This window comes from Balaenoptera musculus, chromosome 6 (genome assembly GCF_009873245.2).
Source record: "Balaenoptera musculus isolate JJ_BM4_2016_0621 chromosome 6, mBalMus1.pri.v3, whole genome shotgun sequence".
Lineage (NCBI taxonomy): Eukaryota > Metazoa > Chordata > Mammalia > Artiodactyla > Balaenopteridae > Balaenoptera > Balaenoptera musculus.
In genome coordinates this window covers 67,066,934-67,093,626 of record NC_045790.1, presented here as the reverse complement: position 1 = coordinate 67,093,626, position 26,693 = coordinate 67,066,934, and the positions used below count along the sequence as shown (strand labels likewise).

The 26,693-nt window shown below is 37.8% G+C and overlaps 1 protein-coding gene across 3 annotated transcripts in view; it reads right to left on the bottom strand.

The window, feature by feature from the left end:
* Positions 1–26,693, bottom strand: part of MAMDC2 (MAM domain containing 2) — a 175,593-nt gene that overhangs the window by 18,540 nt on the left and 130,360 nt on the right. For all 3 annotated transcript variants that reach the window (XM_036856677.1, XM_036856676.1, XM_036856678.1), the window contains 2 exons: positions 26,023–26,116; positions 24,183–24,335 (listed from right to left, as the gene is read on the bottom strand). In XM_036856677.1, the coding sequence (XP_036712572.1) occupies positions 24,183–24,335; positions 26,023–26,116 (247 nt within the window). The remainder of the gene's footprint in view (positions 1–24,182; positions 24,336–26,022; positions 26,117–26,693) is intronic.

The following is a 26,693-nucleotide window of genomic DNA, read 5'->3' as shown; positions in this document are numbered from 1 at the left end:
TTTCTGGAGAGTTTTTATCATAAATCAGTGTTGAATATTGTCAAAATCTTTTTCTGCATCTATTGAGATGATCATATGGTTTTTATTCTTCAATTTGTTAATATGGTGTATCACATTGATTGATTTGCGTATATTGAAGAATCCTTGCATCCCTGGGATAAATCCCACTTGATGATGGAGTATGATCCTTTTAATGTATTGTTGGATTCTGTTTGCTAGTATTTTGTTGAGGATTTTTGCACCTATATTCATCAGTAATATTGGTCTGTAATTTTCCTTTTTGTAGTATCTCTATCTGGTTTTGGTATCAGGGTGATGGTGGCCTCGTAGAAAGAGTTTGGGAGTGTTCCTTCCTCTACAATTTTTTGGAAGAGTTTGAGAAGGATGGGTGTTAGCTCTTCTCTAAATGTTTGATAGAATTCACCTGTGAAGCCATCTGGTCCTGGACTTTTGTTTGTTGGAAGATTTTTAATCACAGTTTCAATTTCATTTCTTGTGATTGGTCTGTTCATATTTTCTATTTCTTCCTTGTTCAGTCTTGGAAGGTTATACCTTTCTAAGAATTTGTCCATTTCTTCCAGGTTGTCCATTTTATTGGCATAGAGTTGCCTGTAGTAATCTCTCATGATGCTTTGTATTTCTGCAGTGTCCATTTTAACTTCTCCTTTTTCATTTCTAATTTTATTGATTTGAGTCCTCTCCCTCTTTTTCTTGATGAGTCTGGCTAAAGGTTTATCAATTTTGTTTATCTTCTCAAAGAACCAGCTTTTAGTTTTATTGATCTTTGCTATTGTTTTCTTTGTTTCTATTTCATTTATTTCTGCTCTGATCTTTATGATTTCTTTCCTTCTAGTAACTTTGGGTTTTGTTTGTACTTCTTTCTGTAGTTCCTTTAGGTGTAAGGTTAGATTGTTTATTTGAGATTTTTCTTGTTTCTTGAGGTAGGATTGTATTGCTATAAACTTCCCTCTTAGAACTGCTTTTGCTGCATCCCATAGGTTTTGGATCATCGTGTTTTCATTGTCGTTTGTTTCTAGGTACTTTTTGATTTCCTCTTTGATTTCTTCAGTGATCTCTTGGTTATTTAGTAATGTATTGTTTAGCCTCCATATCTTTGTGTTTTTTACCTTTTTTCCCTTGTAATTGATTTCTAATCTCATAGCGTTGTGGTCAGAAAAGATGCTTGATATGATTTCAAATTTCTTAAATTTACCAAGGCTTGATTTGTGACCCAAGATGTGATCTATCCTGGAGAATGTTGCATGTGCACTTGAGAAGAAAGTGTAATCTGCTGTTTTTGGATGGAATGTCCTATAAATATCAATTATCTCTATCTGGTCTTTTGTGTCATTTAAAGCTTCTGTTTCCTTATTATTTTTCTGTCTGGATGATCTGTCCCTTGGTGTAAGTGAGGTGTTCAATTTCCTCACTATTATTGTGTTACTGTCAATTTCCTCTTTTATAGCTGTTAGCATTTGCCTTATGTATTGAGGTGCTCCTATGTTGAGTGCATATATATTTATAAATTGTTATATCTTTATTCTTGGATTGATCCCTTGATCATTATGTAGTATCCTTCCTTGTCTCTGGTAACAGTCTTTATTTTAAAGTCTATTTTATCTGATACGAGTATTGCTACTCCAGCTTTCTTTTGATTTCCATTTGCATGGAATATTTTTTCCATCCCCTCACTTTCAGTCTGTATGTGTCCCTAGGTCTGAAGTGGGTCTCCTGTAGACAGCATATATATGGGTCTCGTTTTTGTATCCATTCAGCAAGCCTGTGTCTTTTGGTTGGAGCATTTAATCCATTCACATTTAAGGTAATTATCGATATGTATTTTCCGATTACCATTTTCTTAATTGCTATGTTTCTTTTTGTAGGTCCTTTTTTTTCTCTTGTGTTTCCTACTTAGAGAAGTTCAGTTAGCATTTGTTGTAGAGCTGGTTTGGTGGTGCTGAATTCTCTTAGCTTTTGCTTGTCTGTAAAGCTTTTGATTTCTCCCTTGAATCTGAATGAGATCCTTGCCAGGTAGAGTAATCTTGGTTGTAGGTTCTTCCCTTTCATCACTTTAAATATATCATGCCACTCCCTTCTGGCCTGTAGAGTTTCTGCTGAGAAATCAGCTGTTAACCTTATGGGAGTTCCCTTGTATGTTATTTGTCATTTTTCCCTTGTTGCTTTCAATAATTTTTCTTTGCCTTTAATTTTTGTCAATTTGCTTACTATGTGTCTCGGCGTGTTTCTCCTTGGGTTTATACTGCCTGGGACTCTCTGTGCTTCCTGGACTTGGTGGCTATTTCCTTTCCTTGTTAGGGAAGTTTTCGACTATAATCTCTTCAAATATTTTCTCGGGTCCTTTCTCTCTCTCCTCCTTCTGGGACCCCTATAATGTGAATGTTGTTGCATTTAATGTTGTCCCAGAGGTCCCTTAGGCTGTCTTCATTTCTTTTCATTCTTTTTTCTTTATTCTGTTCTGCAGCAGTGAATTCCACCATTCTGTCTTCCAGGTCACTTATCCGTTCTTCTGCCTCAGTTATTCTGCTATTGATTCCTTCTTGTGTATTTTTCATTTCAGTTATTGTACTGTTCATCTCTGTTTTTTTGTTCTTTAATTCTTCTAGGTCTTCATTAAACATTTCTTGCATCTTCTTGATCTTGCCTCCATTCTTTTTCCGAGGTCCTGGATCATCTTCACTATCATTATTCTGAATTCTTTTTCTGGAAGGTTGCCTATCTCCACTTCATTTAGTTGTTTTTCTGGGGTTTTATCTTGTTCCTTCATCCGTGCATAGTCCTCTGCCTTTTCATTTTGTCTATTTTTCTGTGAATGTGGTTTTTGTTCCACAGGCTGCAGAACTGTAGTTTTTTCTTGCTTCTGCTGTCTGCCCTCTGGTGGATGAGGCTATCTAAGAGGCTTGTGCAAGCTTCCTGATGGGAGGGACTGGTGGTGGGTAGAGCTGGCTGTTGCTCTGGTGGGCAGAGCTCAGTAAAACTTTAATCCGCTTGTCTGCTGATGGGTGGGGCTGGGTTCCCTTCCTGTTGGTTGTTTGGCCTGAGGCGACCCAGCACTGGAGCCTATCCGGCTCTTTGGTGGGGCTAATGATGGACTCTTGGAGGGCTCATGCCAAGGTGTACTTCCCAGAACTTCTGCTGCCAGAGTCCTTGTCCCTGTGGTGAGCCACAGCCACCCCCTGCCTCTGCAGGAGACCCTCCAACACTAGCAGATAGGTCTGGTTCAGTCTCCTATGGGGTTGCAGCTCTTTCCCCTGGGTCCCAATGTGCACACTACTTTGTGTGTGTCCTCCGAGAGTGGAGTCTCTGTTTCTCTCAGTCCTGCCGAAGTCCTGCAATCAATCCCTCTAGCCTTCAAACTCTGATTCTCTAGGAATTCCTCCTCCTGTTGCCAGTCCCCCAGGTTGGGAAGCCTGATGTGGGGCTCAGAACCTTTACTCCAGTGGTGGACTTCTGTGGTATAAGTATTCTCCAGTTTGTGAATCACCCCCCCAGTGGTTATGGGATTTGATTTCATTGTGATTGCGCCCCTGCTACCATCTCATTGCTGCTTCTCCTTTGTCTTTGGATGTGGGGTATCTTTTTTGGTGAGTTCCAGTGTCTTCCTGACGATGATTGTTCAGCAGTTGGTTGTGATTCTGGTGCTCTCGCAAGAGGGAGTCTCTCATCTGCCAGGATGGAAGTTCTTCTGGACTCTGCTGTGTACCTTCTACTCTCTCCTCTTCAGAAATAGAACAGCCAGTAGTCCTCCCTCCAAGGAAATGGCGAGCTAAGTCATGACTATACAACAAAGTCTTTTTTACTCCATTGGAATTGCTGTTTAAAATTTCATTTTGAGGTTTTACATTTCCTTACTGGTCTCAACAATAGAGGATAGATTGAAAAGATAAGGCAAAACATTTAAAGTTATCCACATTTAGCAAAGCAATACCCTTCCTCTCCTCTGCCTTCCCAAGACTAAGACTACCCCAAATTCTTTTTTTCCTTTTTTTAAAATTGAGATACAATTGTCAATAAACATTATATTGGTTTCAGGTGTACAACATAATGATTCGATATTTGTATATATTTAAAAATGATCACCCCAGCAAGTCTAGTTAACATCCATCACCACACACAGTTACAAACTGTGTATGTGTGTTTTGTGATGAGGACTTTTAAGACCTATTCTCTTAACAACTTTCAAACATGCAATACAGCGTTACTAACTATAGTCACCATACTGTACATTACATATCCATGACTTTATTTTATAGCTGGAAGTTGATACCTTTTGACCACTTCACCCATTTCACCCACCCCCCAAACCCCACTTCTGGCAAACATCAATCTATCTATATATCTATGAATTTGGCGTTTTGTTTTGTTTTTAGATTCCACATATAAGTGAGCGCATATGGCATTTGTCTCTCTTTCTCTAACCTATTTCACTTCGCAAAATGCAACCAACGTCCACCCATGTTGTCGCAAATGGCAAGATTTCATTCTTTTTTATGCTGAACAGCATTCCAGTGCCATATCTATATATCTATATACTATATAGATATATATTCACACATACATACATACATACAGAAAACTGTCATTACTTGACCTGCTTGGCAAGTTTCATTCTCACACCTTGTCTTTATTTAACCTGACTGAGGTAAACCTTATTCTGTATGAACAGCCTTATCTCACGGGCATTTGCCAAGAACAATCAAACAATTGTTTAACATTGCAATTGCCTAAGGTGCTATTAACAATGGAAGCTAACAAAAGGCTGACAAAAAAATTTTCAAGAAAAAATTAGGGAATGGTATGTCTGTGGGGGGCTTTTCAAAACTCCAAAATATTCTTGTCAATCTAGAAAACGATGCACATGTGCAGAGATATGCACATACCCAGGAGAGAACTGAGAAGGTCCTAAGCTGGCTGACTTTGAGTCTCTGAACAAGAAAAAAGTGAAGGCTAGCAGAGATGTAAACTGTCTACTTGAGCATTGAAACCATGCCCCAATACAAACATAGAGAACCTTTGCAAGGGCTGGGAGATGTATTGGTTCAAGTCATTTAAGAAAAATCTCTCTTCAATTGTTAGTTGATGGTTAAGCTGAGCATATTTTTCAGTGGCCACACACAACAAAGAATACAAACTCTATATAATTAGTTCAGGAAAGTCACTAAACAAACAAGTAGCAGGAACAACAGCAATAACAACAACGATAACAAAATGTTGGGAGGAGGGGAAGCTGTCACATTGCAGTATTAAAAATAACCAGTTTTCAACAAAAATTATGAGACACACAAAGAAACAGGAAACTGTGGCTCATACACAAGATAAAAAGCTGTCAATAGAAACTGTCTCTAAGGAAGCCTATAATTGAACTTACTAGACAAAGCCTTTAAGTCAGCTATTATACATATGTGCAAGAAATTAAAAGAAACTCTGTCTGAAGAATTAAAAGAAAGTATGAGAGTGATGTCTCACCAAATAGAGAGTATCATTAAAAAGAGAATTTACAAAAAACCAACTAGGAATTATGGATTTGAAAAGCACAATAACTGAAATGAAAAATTCACAAGAGAGGCTCAACAACAGATTGGAATTAGCAGATGAAAGAAGCAGTAAACTCGAAGACAGGTAAACTGAGATTATCCAATCTGAGGAACGAAGGAAAAGGAATGAAGAAAAATGAACAGAGCTTCAGAGGTTGGCGGGACAGCATCAAGTGTATTACCAAATGCACAATGGGAGTCTCAGAAGGAAGGAAAGAGAGGAAGGGGCAAAAAGGACATTTTAAAAATATAACGCCTAAAAATATTCCAAACCTGATGAAAAATGTTAATCTACACACCCAAGAAGGTCAAACAACTCTAAGTGGATAAACTCAAGGAGACATACACCTAGAAAAATCACAGTTAACTGCTGAAAGACAAAGACAAAGAAAACTTTGAAAGCAAGAGAAAAGTGACTCAAGTAACTCATTATGTACAAGGGATCCTCAATAAGATTAATATGTGACTCCTCCTCAGAAAACATAAGAGACCAGAAAGCAGTGAGATGACATAATTCAAAAGTGCTGAAAGAAAACCAAGAATTCTATATCAAGAAAAACTATCCTTTAAAAGCGAAGGAGAATTTAAGACATTCCCAGACAAACAAATACTGAATTCATCACTAGCTACTAAAGGGAATCCTTCAAGCTGAAATGAAAGGACACTAGACAATAACTCAATCCACATGAAGAAAGAAAGGGCACTGATAAAGGTAACTATATAGGTATATATAAAAGACAGAATAAATGCATTTTTGTTTCTCTTTTTAAAATATCTGATTTAAAAGACAACTGCATAAAGCAATAACTTAAAAATCATGTCTATGGGCTTATAATGTAAAAGATATCATGTACATGACAATCATGACAAGGAAGGAGGTGGTTTTGTATACCATGAAAAAATTAAGTCAATATTAAATATAAACTAGATTGTCTTAAGATGTTAATGTTAATCTTTAGGGCAATACTAAGAAAATAACTTTTAAAATATATAGTAAAACAAACAATAAGGAGATTAAAATGTTATCTTAGAAAATATCTATTAAACACAAAAGAAGGCAGTAATAGAGGAATAAAGGAACAAAAAAAACTGTAATACATACAATACAGAAAACAAATAGAAAAAAGGCAGACGTAAATTCTACCTTATTAGTAATCACATTAAATGTAAATGGACTAAACACTCTAATCAAAAAGTAGAGATGGGTAAAATGGATTTCAAAAGATTCAATTATATGCTACCTCCAAGAGACACACATTAGATTCAAAGACACAAATAAGTTGAAAGTAAAAGGCTGGAAAAAGATATGTCACTCACACAGTACCCAAAATAGAAATGGAGTGGCTATAGTAATATTTGACAAAACAGACATTAAACAATGAGATACCACCTCATATCCATTAAGATGGGTATAATCAAAACGAGAAACCAACAAGTATGATAAGGATATGGAGAAATTGAAACTTTCACACACTGCTTGTGGAAATGTAAAATTGTGCAGTCACTTTGCAAAATAGTCTGGCAATTCCTCAGTGTTTAAATATAAAGTTACCATATGATCCAATACAACCAAAAGAAATGAAAACTTACATTCACACAAAATCCTGCATGCAAATACCATAGCATCATTATTCATAATAGCCAAAAAGTAGAAATAAACAAAATGTTCATCAACTAAATAATGGATAAACAAAATGTGGTATTTCCATGCATTGGAATATAATCACAATAAAACCAAATGAAGTTCTGATTCATGCTACTAGGATGAACCTTGAAAACATTATGCTAAGTGAAAGAAGCCAATAAAAAACTACATGTTGTATAATTGCATTTATATTAAAGATCCAGAATAGGCAAATACATAGGGACAGAAAGTAGATTAGTAATTATCTAGGGATGGGGGTGGCAAGAGTTGGGGAGGGAATGGGAGTGAGTGCTAATGTATACAAGGTTGCTTTCTGAGGTGATAATAATGTTCTGGAATTAGATAGTGGTGATGGTTGCACAACTTTGTGAATATGCTAAGCACCACAGAATTGTATACTTTAAAAGAGTGAATTGTATAGTGTGTGTATTCTATCTTAATAAAGCTAATATTTAAAAAAATGGAAATTTTGTAACTGAAAAATACAATTACTAAAATTAAGTAATCAATCATTGAATTTAACAGCATACTGGACACAGCAAAAAAGACTTGCAAACTAAAAAAAAATAGGTCAATAGAAAATATCCAAACTGAAGAATGGAGAACAAAAATAAAGAAAATCTTTGTAAAAGAGCATAAAGGATATATAATACATGGTGAGATCTTTTAATGTACATGTAATTGGAATCTCAGGAAGAGAGGAGATAGAGTAGGGCAGAAGCAATATTTGACAAGATAAAGGTCAAGAATTTTTGAAAACTCAACCTAAAGATTAAGGAAGTTTAATGAACCCCAAACAGAATAACTACAAAGAAGACTACACACATGCAAATCATTTTAAAATGTTGGAAACAAAACACGAGGAGAAAATATTAAAAGCATCCAGAGAATAAAAGTACACTTTCAAAGGAACAACTAACTATATGACTGAAAACTGACTCAATAGAAATGATGGAAGCCAGAAGACAACTGAATGACATCTTTAAAGGTCTGATTAAAAAAATGATTGTCAACTTAGAATTCTATTCTCAGCAAAAACATCCTTCAAATGTAAAGGAAAAATAAAGACATTCTCAGACAAACAAAAACTGAGAGAATTCATCAGCAGTGGACTTACACACACACACACACACACACACACACACAGACACACACACAAAACCCCAAACCAAAAACAAAACAAAACAAAACACTAGATGCAGAAGAAAATACTTCTGGCAGAAGAGAAATATTTCCTAAAAAAAAAAAAAATTCAAGAGAGAAACATGGAAATGCAGGAAGGAATGAATACTAATGGAATGGAGAAATATGTGAATAAATATAGAAGAAACCAAACCAGTCATATTTTCTGGGGTTTAAAAAATACAATTTCTATATGCCTAATACCATAGGTTCAAAATATATACAAGCAGAGTCTTGCTTGAGGATTAACCAAGATGGCGGAGTAGAAGGACGTGCTCTCACTCCCTCTTGCGAGAGCACCAGAATCACAACTGGCTGCTGGACAATCATTGACAGGATGACCCTGGACTTCACCAAGGAGGATACCCCACGTCCAAGGACAGAGGAGAAGCCACAGTGAGATGCTAGGAGGGGTGCAATCAGAGTAAAATCAAATCCCATAACTGCTGGGTGGGTGACTCACAGACTGGCGAACACTTATATCACAGAAGTCAACCCACTGGAGTGAAGGTTCTGAGCCCCACATCAGGCTTCCCAACCTGGGGGTCCGGCAACGGGAGGAGGAATTCCTAGAGAATCAGACTTTGAAGCCTAGTGGGAATTGATTGCAGGACTTTGACAGGACTGGGGGAAACAGAGACCCCACTCTTGGAGGACACACACAAAGTAATGTGTGCATCGGGACCCAGGGGAAGGAGCAGTGACCCTGGGGGAGACTGAACCAGACCTACCTGCTGGTGTTGGGGGGTCTCCTGCAGAGGCGGGTGGTGGCTCTGTTTCACCGTGGGGATAAGGACACTGGCAGCAGAGGTTCTGGGAAGTTCTCCTTGGCGTGAGCCCTCCCAGAGTCTGCCATTAACCCCACCAAAGAGCACGGGTAGGCTCCAGTGTTGGGTTGCCTCAGGCAAAACAACCAACAGGGAGGGAACCCAGCCCCACCCATCAACAGTCAAGTGGATTAAGGTTTTACTGAGCTCTGACCGCCACAGCAACAGTCAGCTCTACCCACCACCAGAGCCTCCCATCGAGCCTCTTAGATAGCCTCAACCACCAGAGGGCAGACAGCAGAAGCAAGAAAAACTACAATCCTGCAGCCTGTGGACCAAAAACCACAGTTACAGAAGGATAGAGAAGATGAAAAGGCAGAGGGCTATGTACCAGATGAAGGAACAAGAAAAAACCCCAGAAAAACAACTAAATGAAGTGGACATAGGCAACCTTCCAGAAAAAGAATTCAGAATAATGATAGTGAAGATGATCCAGGACCTCGGAATAAGAATGGAGGCAAGATCAAGAAGATGCAAGAAATGTTTAATGAAGACCTAGAAGAATTAAAGAACAAACAAACAGAGATGACCAATACAATAACTGAAATGAAAACTACACTAGAAGGAATCAATAGCAGAATAACTGAGGCAGAAGAACGGATAAGTGACCTGGAAGACAGAACGGTGGAGTTCACTGCTGCGGAACAGACTAAAGAAAAAAGAATGAAAAGAAATTAAGACAGCCTAAGAGACATCTGGGACAACATTAAACGCAACAACATTCGCATTATAGGGGTCCCAGAAGGAGAAGAGAGAGAGAAAGGACCAGAGAAAATATTTGAAGAGATTATAGTCGAAAACTTCCCTAACATGGGAAAGGAAATAGCCACCCAAGTCCAGGAAGTGCAGAGAGTCCCATACAGAATAAACCCAAGGAGAAACACGCTGAGACACATAGTAATCAAAGTGGCAAAAATTAAAGATAAAGAAAAATTATTGAAAGCAGCAAGGGAAAAATGACAACATACAAGGGAACTCCCATAAGGTTAACAGCTGATTTCTCAGCAGAAACTCTGCAAGCCAGAAGGGAGTGGCATGATATACTTAAAGTGATGAAAGGGAAGAACCTACAACCAAGATTACTCTACCCGGCAAGGATCTCATTTAGATTTGATGGAGAAATCAAAAGCTTTACAGACAAGCAAAAGCTAAGAGAATTCAGCACCACCAAACCAGCTCTACAACAAATGCTAAAGGAACTTCTCTAAGTGGGAAACACAAGAGAAGAAAAGGACCTACAAAACAAACCCAAAACAATTAAGAAAATGGTCATAGGAACATACATATCGATAATTACCTTAAACGTGAATGGATTAAATGCCCCAACCAAAAGACATAGACTGGCTGAAAGGATACAAAAACAAGACCCATATATATGCTGTCTACAAGAGACCCACTTTAGACCTAGGGACACATACAGACTGAAAGTGAGGGGATGGAAAAAGATATTCCATGCAAATGGAAATCAAAAGAAAGCTGGAGTAGCTATACTCATATCAGATAAAATAGACTTTAAAATAAAGAATGTTACAAGAGACAAGGAAGGACACTACATAATGATCCAGGGATCAATCCAAGAAGAAGATATAACAATTATAAATATATATGCACCCAACATAGGAGCACCTCAATACATAAGGCAACTGCTAACAGCTATAAAAGAGGAAATCGACAGTAACACAATAATAGTGGGGGACTTTAACACCTCACTTACACCAATGGACACATCATCCAAAATGAAAATAAATAAGGAAACAGAAGCTTTAAATGACACAATAGACCAGATAGATTTAATTGATATTTATAGGACATTCCATCCAGAAACAGCAGATTACACTTTCTTCTCAAGTGCGCACGGAACATTCTCCAGGATAGATCACATCTTGGGTCACAAATCAAGCCTCAGTAAATTTAAGAAAATTGAAATCATATCAAGCATCTTTTCTGACCACAACGCTATGAGATTAGAAATCAATTACAGGGAAAAAAACGTAAAAAAGACAAACACATTGAGGCTAAACAATACGTTACTAAATAACCAAGAGATCACTGAAGAAATCAAAGAGGAAATAAAAAAATACCTAGAGACAAATGACAATGAAAACACGACGACCCAAAACCTATGGGATGCAGCGAAAGCAGTTCTAAGAGGGAAGTTTATAGCTATACAAGCCTACCTCAAGAAACAAGAAAATCTCAAGTAAACAATCTAAGCTTACACCTAAAGAAACTAGAGAAAGAAGAACAAACAAAACCCAAAGTTAGCAGAAGGAAAGAAATCATAAAGATCAGAGCAGAAATAAATGAAATAGAAACAAAGAAAACAATAGCAAAGATCAATAAAACTAAAAGTTGGTTCTTTGAGAAGATAAACAAAATTGATAAGCCATTAGCCAGACTCATCAAGAAAAAGAGGGAGAGGACTCAAATCAATAAAATCAGAAATGAAAAAGGAGAAATTACAACAGATACCGCAGAAATACAAAGCATCCTAAGAGACTACAAGCAACTTTATGCCAATAAAATGGACAACCTGGAAGAAATGGACAAATTCTTAGAAAGGTATAACCTTCCAAGAGTGAACCAGGAAGAAACAGAAAATATGAACAGACCAATCACAAGAAATGAAATTGAAACTGTGATTAAAAATCTTCCAACAAACAAAAGTCCAGGACCAGATGGCTTCACAGGGGAATTCTATCAAACATTTAGAGAAGAGCTAACACCCATCCTTCTCAAACTCTTCCAAAAAATTGCAGAGGAAGGAACACTCCCAAACTCATTCTATGAGGCCACCATCACCCTGATACCAAAACCAGACAAAGACACTACAAAAAAAGAAAATTACAGACCAATATCACTGATGAATATAGATGCAAAAATCCTCAACAAAATACTAGCAAACAGAATCCAACAACACATTAAAAGGATCATACACCACGATCAAGTGGGATTTATCCCAGGGATGCAAGGATTCTTCAATATACGCAAATCAATCAATGTGATACACCATATTAACAAATTGAAGAATAAAAACCATATGATCATCTCAATAGATGCAGAAAAAGCTTTTGACAAAATTCAACACCCATTTATGATAAAAACTCTCCAGAAAGTGGGCATAGAGGGAACCTACCTCAACATAATAAAGGCCATATATGACAAACCCACAGCAAACATCATTCTCAATGGTGAAAAACTGAAAGCACTTCCTCTAAGATCAGGAACGAGACAAGGATGTCCACTCTCACCACTATTATTCAACATAGTTCTGGAAGTCTTAGCCACGGCAATCAGAGAAGAAAAAGAAATAAAAGGAATACAAATTGGAAAAGAAGTAAAACTGTCACTGTTTGCGGATGACATGATACTATACATAGAGAATCCTAAAACTGCCACCAGAAAACTGCTAGAGCTAATTAATGAATATGGTAAAGTTGCAGGATACAAAATTAATGCACAGAAATCTCTTGCATTCCTATACACTAATGATGAAAAATCTGAAAGAGAAATTATGGAAACACTCCCATTTACCATTGCAACTAAAAGAATAAAATACCTAGGAATAAACCTACCTAGGGAGACAAAAGACCTCTATGCAGAAAACTATAAGACACTGATGAAAGAAATTAAAGATGATTCAAACAGATGGAGAGATATACCATGTTCTTGGATTGGAAGAATCAACATTGTGAAAATGACTATACTACCCAAAGCAATCTACAGATTCAATGCAATTCCTATCAAATTACCAATGGCATTTTTTACGGAGTTAGAACAAATCATCTTAAAATTTGTATGGAGACACAAAAGACCCCGAATAGCCAAAGCAGTCTTGAGGGAAAAAAATGGAGCTGGAGGAATCAGACTCCCTGACTTCAGACTATACTACAAAGCTACAGTAATCAAGACAATATGGTATTGGCACAAAAACAGAAACATAGATCAATGGAACAAGATAGAAAGCCCAGAGATTAACCCACGCACCTATGGTCAACTAATCTATGACAAAGGAGGCAAAGATATACAATGGAGAAAAGACAGTCTCTTCAATAAGTGGTGCTGGGAAAACTGGACAGCTACATGTAAAAGAATGAAATTAGAATACTCCCTAACACCATACACAAAAATAAACTCAAAATGGATTAGAGACCTAAATATAAGACTGGACACTATAAAACTCTTAGAGGAAAACATAGGAAGAACACTCTTTGACATAAATCACAGCAAGATCTTTTTTGATCCACCTCCTAGAGTAATGGAAATAAAAACAAAAATAAACAAGTGGGACCTAATGAAACTTCAAAGCTTTTGCACAGCAAAGGAAACCATAAACAAGACGAAAAGACAACCCTCAGAATGGGAGAAAATATTTGCAAATGAATCAATGGACAAAGGATTAATCTCCAAAATATATAAACAGCTCATTCAGCTCAATATTAAAGAAACAAACACCCCAATCCAAAAATGGGCAGAAGACCTAAATAGACATTTCTCCAAAGAAGACATACAGACGGCCACGAAGCACATGAAAAGATGCTCAACATCACTAATTATTAGAGAAATGCAAATCAAAACTACAATGAGGTATCACCTCACTCCTGTTAGAATGGGCATCATCAGAAAATCTACAAACAACAAATGCTGGAGAGGGTGTGGAGAAAAGGGAAACCTCTTGCACTGTTGGTGGGAATGTAAATTGATACAGCCACTATGGAGAACAATATGGAGGTTCCTTAAAAAACTACAAATAGAATTACCATATGATCCAGCAATCCCACTACTGGGCATATACCCAGAGAAAACCGTAATTCAAAAAGACACATGCACCTGAATGTTCATTGCAGCACTATTTACAATAGCCAGGTCATGGAAGCAACCTAAATGCCCATCGACAGACGAATGGATAAAGAAGTTGTGGTACATATATACAATGGAATATTACTCAGCCATAAAAAGGAACGAAATTGAGTCATTTGTTGAGACATGGATGGATCTAGAGACTGTCATACAGAGTGAAGTAAGTCAGAAAGAGAAAAACAAATATCGTATATTAATGCATGTATGTGGAACCTAGAAAAATGGTACAGATGAGCCAGTTTGCAGGGCAGAAGTTGAGACACATATGTAGAGAATGGACATATGGACACCAAGGGGGGGAAACTGCGGTGGGGTGGGGATGGTGGTGTGCTGAATTGGGCGATTGGGATTGACATGTATACACTGATGTGTATAAAATTGATGCCTAATAAGAACCTGCAGTATAAAAAAACAAACAAAACAACTAATACTAAACTTTCATTGGGTTATTTGTATGGAAATATGTTAATATAAATGTTTCAGACATTACATGAAATTTCTAAAAATCTTATATTTGTATTTGTATGGAAATATGTATGGAAATATGTTAATATAAATGTTTCAGACATTACATGAAATTTCTAAAAATCTTATATGTTCTGGTATAATGTTATAAGTAATAATCCTAGTTATTACTTTAAAATGTATATCTCAGAAATAACTAATTTTCTTGTCAACTGCATTATTATGAACTTTCATCAAATCTTTAACCGTGGTCATTTTTAAATCTTTTGTCATTTACAGACAGTTCTGGGTGTACTCTGATGATTTTGCAAATATGTTCCTATAAAAGGGTTTCATCTTCAAGAAATTCATGGAAAAGACTCTGACAAGTACAGGTTTCTGGTAACTGACTGTACTGCTGAACTGAATGAATAAGCATTTTCAGAACTCTAATGAAAAACTGATGAACTCATAAAAGTGCTAACAAAAGATCAAGATGAAAAAAAAAATTAATTACATGGGACTGAGTGAACTGATGAGGATGAGTATAATTTTTGTGACTTTCTGTCTGAATTAAAAAAAAAAAAATCCCACAAGCACTCAGAGGCAAAGAATATACAAATCAATTTTCACTGCAAAGTAAAGGAGCTGTTGCAGTGGAGGATTACTGGACTGAATGTCAATATTATGACATAGTATGAGTGTGTTTCATGTTTGGTAATTGCAATCATTGTTGCTTTTGTTGTGGTCATCCATGTACAATGCTTGGTGTCAGTCTATTTATCTCTTGTAAAAATAAAATACAGTGTGTGTGTGTGAAAAATAAAAAAAATAAAAAAAAAAAAGAAAGTTGCATCATGCAGACTCAATACTGGACCTTCAACTTCATTGTATCATTAAAGAAACAATTCTTTAAAAAACTAAACACATTGCACAAATAGGTTTGAATTGGCCAAGAGTCATGTTTTGAGTAAAGACCAAGAAGGAAAATAAACAAACCAGGTGGAAGAATTTGGGATGTGATTTTTTTTTTTTCATGGCATAAATTTATACTATTTATTATGTGCAGAAGACAGGAAAGTGTTGTCTGGGCCAGGATGACTCTCACCAGGTACCAGCACAAGGTGTGAAAAAGCAACATTCCTTCTACCCGAGAAGAGAGCTGTTCTGAATGCAGCAGGACAATTTTTTCCCGCTGAAGAACTGTGTCTTAGGACTGTCTGTATTGAATTTGCTGTAGTGGAATTTGGTTCTCTGCAATGAATTTCTTCTCTATCAGTGTCTTCTTTGTCTTGTACTCTGTTTTTAATTTGACCACCAGCATTTGGCATTGAATGAAAAGCCCCAAACTCACTCAACTGGAGGGTCACTGCATAGAAGAACAAATCATTGTTTGTTTTTAATTTCTTTCCTTTCCTGGCACAGATACTAAATTGAAATGATGTTGAAAGTATTGATCTGAAAAAGAAAAAGAAAGAATTCAAGGGATTTGCTCCATTTAAAAAAATATGTGTCTTTACTCCGAAGTATTAAGAGCAGTCAGGGCTGTCGGAAACCAGTTTCCAGCAGGTGACTAGGTGATAAGAAATTGTTCAGGTTCAACTTCTAGTTCTGTTTTGTTCTTAATTTATAATAGTAATAGCTGATATATATCTGCCATGTCCAGTTTATAAATTGCTTTAGCATACGTTAGTTACCTAATGTGATCCTCAAAGCAGCATAATGGTACAGATACCATCATTATCCCCATTTCACAGATAAGAAGACTGAGGTTCTGAGAGACTGACTTTATCCAGGTTTTTCAGTTAATGAGAGGCAGTGCTTGAAATCAAGCTTAAGTGTTCTGACTTCAAATTCCTTGTTCCTACTGTTGCCTTTTAAAGACCTAAAACTACGGGATACTTGAGCTGAAAGGGAACTTAGAGATCTGCTGGGCCAGCCTTTGCCTGGTTCTACAGGATGTTAACACGTTTCCACAAAACAAAATTTGGGAAATGCCAAATTAAAGGATGTTAAGTGGATTTCTTGAAAAAAAAAAAAATACAAGCAAGAATTCATAGAACTGAAAGGAGAAATAAATTAACAATCATAATAGGAAACTAATACACCTCTCAACTGAACAGATAAAAATCAGTAAAAATATAGAAAATAGGAAGAGGATTACAAGCTTGATTCAGTCAACATTTACAGACCACTTCATACAACAACAAAATATACATTATTTTCTAACACATAAAGAACATTTACCTAAATTGACCCTTTTTTGGGCATTTCAACAAATTGCAAAGGATTGCAATCATTAAGGGTATGTTCTCTGAGCATAGTCGGATTATCTAGAAACAAATTAAAAACAGTAACTAGAAAATTCCCAAATATTTAGAAATTAAGCAATACACTTATAAATAACCTATGCATAAAAGAAAAAAGCAAAATGGAAATGAGAAAATATTTTGAACTGAATGAGAGGGAAAAACAACTTATTAAAACATGTGGGTTACAGCTAAAACTGCATTTAGAGGGAAATTTGCAGTACTTTTCTATGTACATGTTATACTTCAGTAAGTATTTTACTTTGAAAAAATGAATAGCAATGTACTTTTCTAGCAGTATCTAGGAGATCCCTGGATGGGTATTTAGGGGTCCTGGATTACAATCCACGTTCTAAACTAATACTGAGTAGTTGTCAAAGTAAGGCTAAAGGAAAAGCATCTCAGTGCAGGAAGAGAGTGCAAAACTGGGTGTCATGATCATCTGATTCCAGTCCTAGACCCCCCTTTAATTAGCTATGTCAGTTTGTTGAATCAAATAACCTCAGTTAGGAGGTAAAACCTGGGAGCATCTGAGCTAAACTTGGTTGCAGATACTTATCTAGGTATCACAATAATTTCGTAAAACTTGATTTTGAGTACCTTTAGATGATGCACATACATCAGCAAACCACAGTCCCCACCACACTCTGTTACATAACAGCTCTCCTGCTAAAGACATGGTTTCCTAACACATGACTGCATCTGAATTTGCAACCTCTGGGCCATGTGTTTTCTAAGGTCCTTTCTGGTTTTAATGTTCTTTGTTTCCATGACTTGCACTCAAAACTATGTCCAAAATCTGGACATACTTCTACTAAATATTATTCACTGTTTATCTGAAATTCAAATTTAACTGGGTGTCAGATACTTTTACTTGCTAAATTTAGCACTTCTACCATCAATGCAAGTGACTTTACAAGATTCCACAATAATAACCCGTTCAGGAGGGATCATTTTGAAGGTTGATATAACCTATGGTAGATTGTTCGCAAAAATAGCCATAATTATTCCTTCCCTATATCCAGCAGCTCCTCCCATCAAGAGATAGAGTCCATTTCCTCACTCTTTGAATCTGACCTAGCAGAACAAGTTATCCCAGTTGAGGCCCCCCCTAAACTAGCCAGCTCCTCACTAACCTGGCAGATGGCTTCAGATGCATGAATGAGCCCAACCAAGAACTGAACTGCCCAGCTCAGCCCTATTCAAATTGCCACCTTGCAGAATAGTGAGTGAAATAAGTGGTTATTATCTTAAGCCACTAAGTTTTGGGGTGTTTGCTATACACTAAAAGCTGCCTGATATAGAACCAATTCTAATCCTAATAAAGGAGTTAGATGTGATAATCCTTTTTCTTATAATGTTTTTGAAACCTGGCCTCTGATTTATGAAGCTGATACTCTTTCATATTGTACAACATTCAGCAAAAGTCATTCATTCATGGTATTGGCCTGTTTCTTTTCAAGCTGATCTGAATATAAATGCCCAAGACCTCACCTTACGTATCACCTGAGCTGAAGGCGGAATCAAGAGAACTGTGTTTGAGTCCTGGCTCTCGTCCCCAATTTGCCTCTGTCTACCCTCATCTTTATGAGGGAGCCACTAGAGAAGGGTTTCAAGCCTTTTTCTGAGATGGAACTGCTTCTCATTTTCCCAGACCTTTGTGATCACTTAGACAGATGTTCAGGATAGTGTTAGATGTAAAGCCCTTAAGCAGGATGGCTAAGAAAGTGGTGCCTACTATGATGTCTATTGGGAAAACTATCAAGTAAAGCTTCATCATTTTGCTTTGGGACCACTAAAATGGTCCATTTAAAGCCTTTCAATGAATGCTTTTTCTACAAAGAGTGAACATGCAAATTCCTTAACATGTAGACGAGGCTCTTGGTGATCTGGTTCTCATCTGACTGTCCACTGTCATCTCCCACCACTTTCCTAGATGTGCCCATACGAGATGCTTCTGTTCACTACTACAGATTTTCTGTCTCACTGGTCTCTTATTCTAGTTACCATTACTACAACTAATTCTACACAGTCTTTAAGCAGTTTCACTCAGATACACCTGATAGATGCCTTGTCTTAGGCCCATGCCAACTGCCTGTTACTTCCTGTATTTGATGCTGAGTTTTGTGCAGTCATTTTGGGCTTGGCCCTCGGCAGAATCACTCAGCACCCATGCAAATGTAACCTAGAAATAAGGGAAGAGTGAGTAGCCAATGCTGAATGGACACTTATCTTTGGCCAGTGCAGGAAGGGAACCTGTGGACAAATGCTTCTCCCTTTCTTCCCCTGGGTGATGGCTCTGAGACATACTTCAACATGGTTTCTCAGCTGTTCCCACCAGATCAAGCAGCCAGATGGTCACAGCAGTGGCCAAGTCAGGGATGGATCCTCGTATCAGCTCTCCCTCTTTCCCTGCTTTGATGCCTTTGCCCCACACTTGTACTCCTTGGGATCACATCTCCAAATGTACTACCTGCATACAAGCCTATGTCTCAGACTTCACTATCTTGGGAATTCTGGTTGACAGTATCCTACATGGCAGCCAGGTAGAATCACTTGCAGTTCCCTGAAGCTGCCATACTGCTTAATGGCTCCATGCTTTGCACCTGTCATCCCCTCATCCTGAAATGCTTCCCCACCCCCTGATGTTCTTCTTGATGAATTCCCACTCATTCTTTAAGACGCTCCCAAGGAGAGCTAACTGTTCCTCTCTGCGTGGTTCCATCATCTCTAGAACTTTACTGTTATTACCTTACTTATTGTAATTCTGTGGCAATTATGTGGTGCTTAATGCATAGTGGGTCCTCAGAAAATATGGAATAAATCAAGATCGTAGAGACCCTACACTAAATAACATTTATGGTTGCCCCCAGTTCTAAGATGTTTCATCTTACATTATGCACATGTAGCTTATGACACTGGTGGTTTTAACAAATAAACAATTGTTTAAAGGGCCTTTAATTGCTTATGCTTTAATTTTTGAATGGGTGATCCTTGTCATACTGTAATCTGAGAGCCAATATATCAGCCCACATTAGGCCATTAGAGGCCAGGAAAAGGGGAAGCCACCCTTTGAAGGTTTAGGATACACAGTGGGTGTGTGGGCTGCAGTCCTGGAGTTAAACTGACAATATTTGTTCACCGACACTAGAAACAGGTCAGAAAAAATTTAGATACTTTCTGCTGGATACATTTCAGTGGATGTCTAAAACTAAAACTACCATCAGTTTGAATATATCCTTTCCAAGAGCAGACACCCCTCTTTGGTGTAAAGGGTAATAGGGGTGAGATTACGCTATGTGAAGAATTGTGCTTTTCACGTATAAGCTCTCACAACTGTTCCAGGTCATGTGTGGTCTCTTACTATCATGTAGGCTGGGAAACTCTGGTGGTGAGGCAGTGTGGAAAGAATATGGACATTAGAGCCCAACATTCCTGAGATTCAGTCCCTACTCTACCACTTATTGCTGTGTGGCCCTGGAAAGGCACTTCTCCAACCTTCAGTTTTCTCATATGAAAAATGGGCACTTTCACATACTTTACAAGTTGTGGTAAGGATGTGTTATCAACTGAATGTTTATTTACTGAAATTTATATGTTGAGATCCTAATCCCCAATATGATGGTAATTGGAGGTAGGATCTTTGGGAGGTGATTAGGTCATGAGGGCCAAGCTCTCATAGATGGGATTAGTGCCCTTATAAGAGTCCTCAGAGAGCTCCCTTGCCTCTTCTGCCATGTGAGGACACAGCAAGAAGACTGCTGTCTATGAACCAGGAGGTGGGCCCTCACCAGACTCCGAATCTGCCAGCACCTTGATCTTGAACTTCTCAGCCTTCAGAACTGTGAGAAATAAATGTTTATTATTTAAGCCTCTCAGTCTATGGTATTTTTGTTATAGCAACTCAAACTGACTAAGACAGGATATAAAGGTCCCAGCACAGTGCCTGCATGTGGTAAACGCTCCATAAATGATCACTAGATATTATTATTTCCCCAGTAGAATAACTGTTAAAGTAACTTAAAGAACAAAACCAAGACATAAAACTCCAGTGCTATATCTGTAGGTACCCTGGGCACCACATAGCAAAATTTGCTACCCCTCTGCATTGTTGTACATAGGAATAAAAAGATACAATCTGTAAAACATTTTATATGGTTAGAAAATTGAAAGGTGTCTTGAGAACCTTTAGGAAGTTTGCATTGAAACAGATGAAATGAAGGATGGAGAAGGAGGCAAATCCTAGAAGCAATTTACTGGGAAAAAAATTAATACAAAAACAGAATTCTCTGTGTTGTACATTGTGTCAATTATTTTCTTGGAATAAGTATTGAACACACTAAGAAGTTTTTGCATTACAATTTTTGTTATGAAGTTTCACCCCAGCCAGCTGAAACATTCTTCAAAGTTTTCAAAGAGACAAAGCAAACACAATCATATAATTTTCTTTAAACAAAGCCACACCAAGTTAACTAACATGTGCCCTTAAACCAGGAACAATGTAAATAAAGGAGCAAAATGATGAGTAATGGAATTTCTACTGCATGCGCTTTTGTAAGACTTTCATAGATTTTGTGTATGGGGAGGAGGTGGAATGTCATCTACAAGTTAAACAAGTTTAAACTCAACCATCCTTTGAAGTAAGCAAACAGATAAGTAGCTATAATTATTCTCATTTTCTAGATGACTTCACTGAGACTTAGAGATTTTAAGTAACTTTCTTAAGGTCTCATACCTAGTGAGTGGGGAGCCTTGACACCATAGTTCGTGGGTCTGTTATAACCAGGCCTGGTGACCCTCCTTCCTTTTCAGAGACTCCCTCTCTCCACTGCTCACTATTTTTGTTTTGTCCTCTCTTCTGTGTCTAAGACATGGCATGGCCTGTTACCCAGAGAATTCCCCTGTGGTAGTCCACCACAGCATGGCCCTCTTCTCAGATCTGTTGTTGCTAGCCTTCTTGGTGTTCCTGAGAAATGGAAGAAAAGCTATCAACTCCCTCCCCCAGAAAAACATACATACAGACAACATCGTGATTACAATGGACTCGAACTAAAGCTGATTTATTCTTGATCTTTCTCTACTCCTCTTGTAATTTAGTTTCTCCCCATTATCACATTTTCTAGGGGCCTTGCTAACTAAATGGTTAGTTATTCTTATATACATCAGTGAAGGCTTGTAGTTTCATTTGTTCACTCCATGGACATTTCTGAGCCTCTGTAGTGTATAAGGTACAATAGTAAGCCCTGTGGGGATTCAAACAGGAATTTGATAGTACTCTGCCCTCAATACACTGCCAACCAGAGCTAATGAGACTCATTTTTTGTTTGTTGGTTTGAGTTATCTCTTTTCACTAGATTCAGTGTTGAAAGGCCATGAGGCTGCAGCTGCTGTAGCTTCTTGCTACCATGAGAGGAGAGCCTGTCTGAGATTGGAGCCAACTCAGAAAAACCAGAGCAGAGAGATGGAGAGAGAGACTGATCCCAGTGACATAGTTTTATCCCCTACATCAAGTTATGCCTGAAGTCAGCCCTGAAATGGCCTTTCTTTCTGTTACAAAGGGTAACAAACTGTTCCCAACCAAAATAGTCCTAACATATACAAGTCTTTTTTATCATCTTTTTTAACTTCCTTGTCTTTCCAGATATAGTCTCACACACTCTTAGAGCTCTCTTAGAATCTTCTACTCAGTGCTGGAACCTGATCGAACCAAGGCTGAATCTCTTCAACAGCATCCCTAACTGATGCAACACTGTCCCAGACTCTCTGAAGCAATAGGAAGGAGAGAGAGGTCAGTGGGAGGACCAAGCTGCACATCTTCTTCTTAGTCAGGCAAAGGTGCATTTAGGATCCGAGGCCAAATGGATACTCACTGGGAAGGTGGCTGGAACCAAAGGCTCTCGAAAGGACCCAAGTCAAAACTGCCAGGAGGAACGTAAGCAGAAAATCTGTGTGAGTTGTACCTCTGTAGTGCAAGCGCTAGGGGAAGAGCCATAGGAGATCAGCCAGAGAGTACAGTGCCAAAAATGGTAAGATGCAAAAGAGGCAGGATTTAGATACCTTCTCCAAAGAGCCAGTATTTAGATATCTGTCATAACAGAAGGTATTCAATATCCAAGAAAGAATTTGAAATAGCACCAAACATTTTAAAAGTTATTTTCTTTTAATCCCTCCTCCACTCACCCTGGCTAAATGATCATGAAGATGAGGGGCAGAGGAGGAAGTTAAACACAGTTAAAGCACAGAGAGTCTTCCCTTTTGTCATCTCCAAACTATGAATCAGGCCCATGCTGAGGGAGAAAGATGATTTGATTGAATGAGAAACTGAAGTTTTAATTTGAATTGGACTTTTTAACATACCTGAATGTGTGACGGCTCCTATACCTCAACCAGACTGAGAAGCTATGGGATCTGCCAAGGGGTGGGGAAGGGAGAATTCTCTAGGGTATGTTTGAAGAGAGTGTTGGAAAGAAAAAACAAAGCTGTTCCTGATTGCACCCTACCAAATTAAGCCAATTCAATAAACAGGTTGTGCTATAGGTTGCTCTGTGGTGTTATTCCCTAGACTTATCTTGAGGTAGACCATAAGAAACAGTACTATGCAACTCTCTGTAAGGACCCTTCAGGAAATATCTCTATAATCTTAGTACCAGGGATAGTTCTTTTTTTCTGGACCAAATGATGTGCTGTTATCCAACTGGTATACCAAGTAAAATTGAGAGGGTCAGTGAGAAAGGTCTATTCTTTAGGGAGTATTTTTATCACTGACATTGTTTACAATTGCTGACACATGGTGATAATAAGAAGTAGATCAACTTTTAGCCTAGTTTATTGTAGTTTATACATTTTCTACAGAAAATGCACCTCCTTATTGCCTCCACCCATTGATTGACTGCTTCATCTGTTTCTATCCTAAGAACACTGTAAATCATGTTTTACAGATGAGTTTTCCATCTTTTTCAGTTTCTAGAAAGTGAGGACTCAAACTGATATATCTCCTCCCCTGTCTGCCAGCATATTTCTATACTAGGTCTCAGTCCTGGGCTTAAGTTTAGATCATCATATACTTTTTTTTCATTTTTGTCCATCTCTCTTTTATTTTTAAACCTACCTCTAATTAAATTATCTTTGTGTGCATATCTTTGTAAGCTCTTTAAATCCTTTTTGCAGCAAGATATATAAGCAATGTAATAAACAGAAAGAATGATTTTAAATGCACATACTGAATTACCTACCCCACATGTGTAGCATCCCACGTGCAGTTCATTCTAGACACATCATTTTTCCCATTTCAAAATGCAGTAAATGACCCCTAGAATGCTATTTCTGGTTTCCTTAGGAAACAGCACCATGTGGCATAACTCACCTACCCCAGTAGTGTGATCTCCCTTTGGTCCTGTGTAGGAGGTAGGAGTTTCTCCCCTCCTCCTGTGCCAGCTGCTCCGGTTCCTTCTCTCCTGAGTAAATGCACATTCATCTTGTTCGAAAGTACACTCTCCAGGTGGAGTTGTAAGCTTCTCTGCAAGGAAACAGCAGGTGTTGCGATTGCTGAGGCTCTTTCAATGAATACATATTCCAAGGCTCACTGGAAGCACGTGCTGCACGTATGGGTGTCGTCTGGCCACATGTCCCACATGAAGAGGCAGCCCCCTCACCAGAAGCCCACCTAAGCCACGCTGGTGCCTCCAGCTAGAGGCTGGACTCCACCCTAGGTTCTGCCAGACAGGCAGAGAACAATCAGAAATCTAGATCCAAAAGTATGGGAATACTTTGAGAAAGAAACTTTCTCTGACTTGTGAATTTATTTGTGTGAATGAGCTTATAAAGCTCTGATAATTGGAGGTATGTTGCCTTTATGGAAACATAAAAATAATAAAACGGCATGCAGGAGCTTTCTTCAGAAATCCAGAATGAGTGAAGGGAATCCTCAGAGCAACTCTATAGCTGCTTTGGAGGAGGGGGGGAATGTGAAAGAATTAAATGTGATTTTGGAGACATAGCTTAATATGCGTGGAGCAGGTTACTGAATTTTTCTCTGCCTCAGCATTCTTATTTGTAATGTGGGAATATTAATGGTATCCACCTCAGGGGGTTGTGAGGCTTAAATAAGATGATGTATGTAAAATATTTAGAACATGAAGTTCTCAATAAATATTAGCTAAATATATATTAGAACTTGGTGTTTTGCTACCTGGAGGCTTATTTTCCATTTCCAAAAACAAATGTTTATGTCTTTGGGTGCTATCTTCAATAACTGTAATAATGATTATTATTAGAGTGGTGTCACCTCCCAACTTCCTGGGGACTTCTTTGGTTGTACCTCCCTACATCTAGATTCTCTAAAAAACAGCCTATCTTTTCCATCTCTTGCATGATAATTATTTTACTTCATTTTATTTTATATACACTACAAGCTAATGAAGCCTCATTCCCTTTTCTACTTCTTGAGTGTAGAGATTTTTATCTTGTTTTATGTTGTTCTTGCAGTGCCACACAAATCGACTAGAAACAAATTATCTTTTAATTAAATAAACATGGAGATTATTCTCTGGTGCCAAATTGATGCCACAATTTGCCTGTTTGTTAAAGAAATGGATACCCTGAGACTTAGGATGCAATGGTAATTAGTAGATAGAAACCAATGATTTGGGTTGAGGTATGCACAATTTTCTCATTAGACATAATGTCCAACACACAGCCACAATATTTGTCACTATCATCAATGCTTGCTCCATTGTTCCACTGTCATTTAATTCACTTGGAAAATATTTACTTATTATCATTTAGAAATGATATGTTTAGCCTAGTCTATGTATAATAACAATTTCATCAATATTTCTTGAAAATCTGCATGCATATGAGGCAACAACAATAATAATAACAAAAGGAATTATAATAGAAGGTATTTGTTTTTAAAGCACTGTTTTGTGCCAGGTCCTACACTAGGGAATTTATGTGTATTATCCCCAATTTTCAGGTAGGTATTACCACCTCTCTTATAGATGAAGATACAGAGGTCAAGTCATATGTACAAAGTCACACATTGCATTCAAGGCATCATTTCTAAATGAGAGAGGCACTTCTGGCAAGAAAAGCAAAGGACAGACTAGCACAGATTAAATGTACGTGGTATGTTCTGAGAGAAACAGGACATGCCATGAATCGGCCAGGGAGACAAAAGAAAGCTGAAATGACCGCCCTCTTACCTGGAGACCAGCAGCTTCCCAATTCTATTGTAATGTCATCCAGGGCTACAAGTCCACAGTCCCAAAAACTTTTGCACAGGCTCATGAAAACCACCTGCAATTCAGAAAAGTAAAACTGTGAGTTCTGTCAACTGAAAATTGGAAACTCTTACGACCTGGGATGTACTTGACACAACAGATGTGCAGAAGCAAACTACAGGCACCTCTTCATTGTCTGTGAACCACAGATCACAGTGGCATGAGTAATGGTTAACCATTTATATATGACCCTGGGACTACTTCTCTTATTTTTTTCAGCAGAATCAAGCTCACAATGATATGTTGTGTACACTAATGCTGAACTTAGTTTGCATTCTTTAAAACACTGGGAGAGGAAAGCAAGAAGTTAACTAGGTGGCAGAGGAAAACCAGTCAACTTTTAAATATTTTCCCCAGATAATCCACAAAGTGCATACAGGGTGGATGGCAGTCCAAGCTTTTTTACAAACATTTCCAGTGTAAACACACTATTGATTTTTTGGAAGTGACTTTCTGGCAATGTGCTTCATTCATAGAGTGAACAAAGTCCCAGTGATTTGCTATCTGGAGACCCAAGTTCCATTTCCAAAGTAAAGATCTATGTCCCTGAGTGTTATCACTAATAAAAGCCCTAAATGCAGTTATTTTATCAG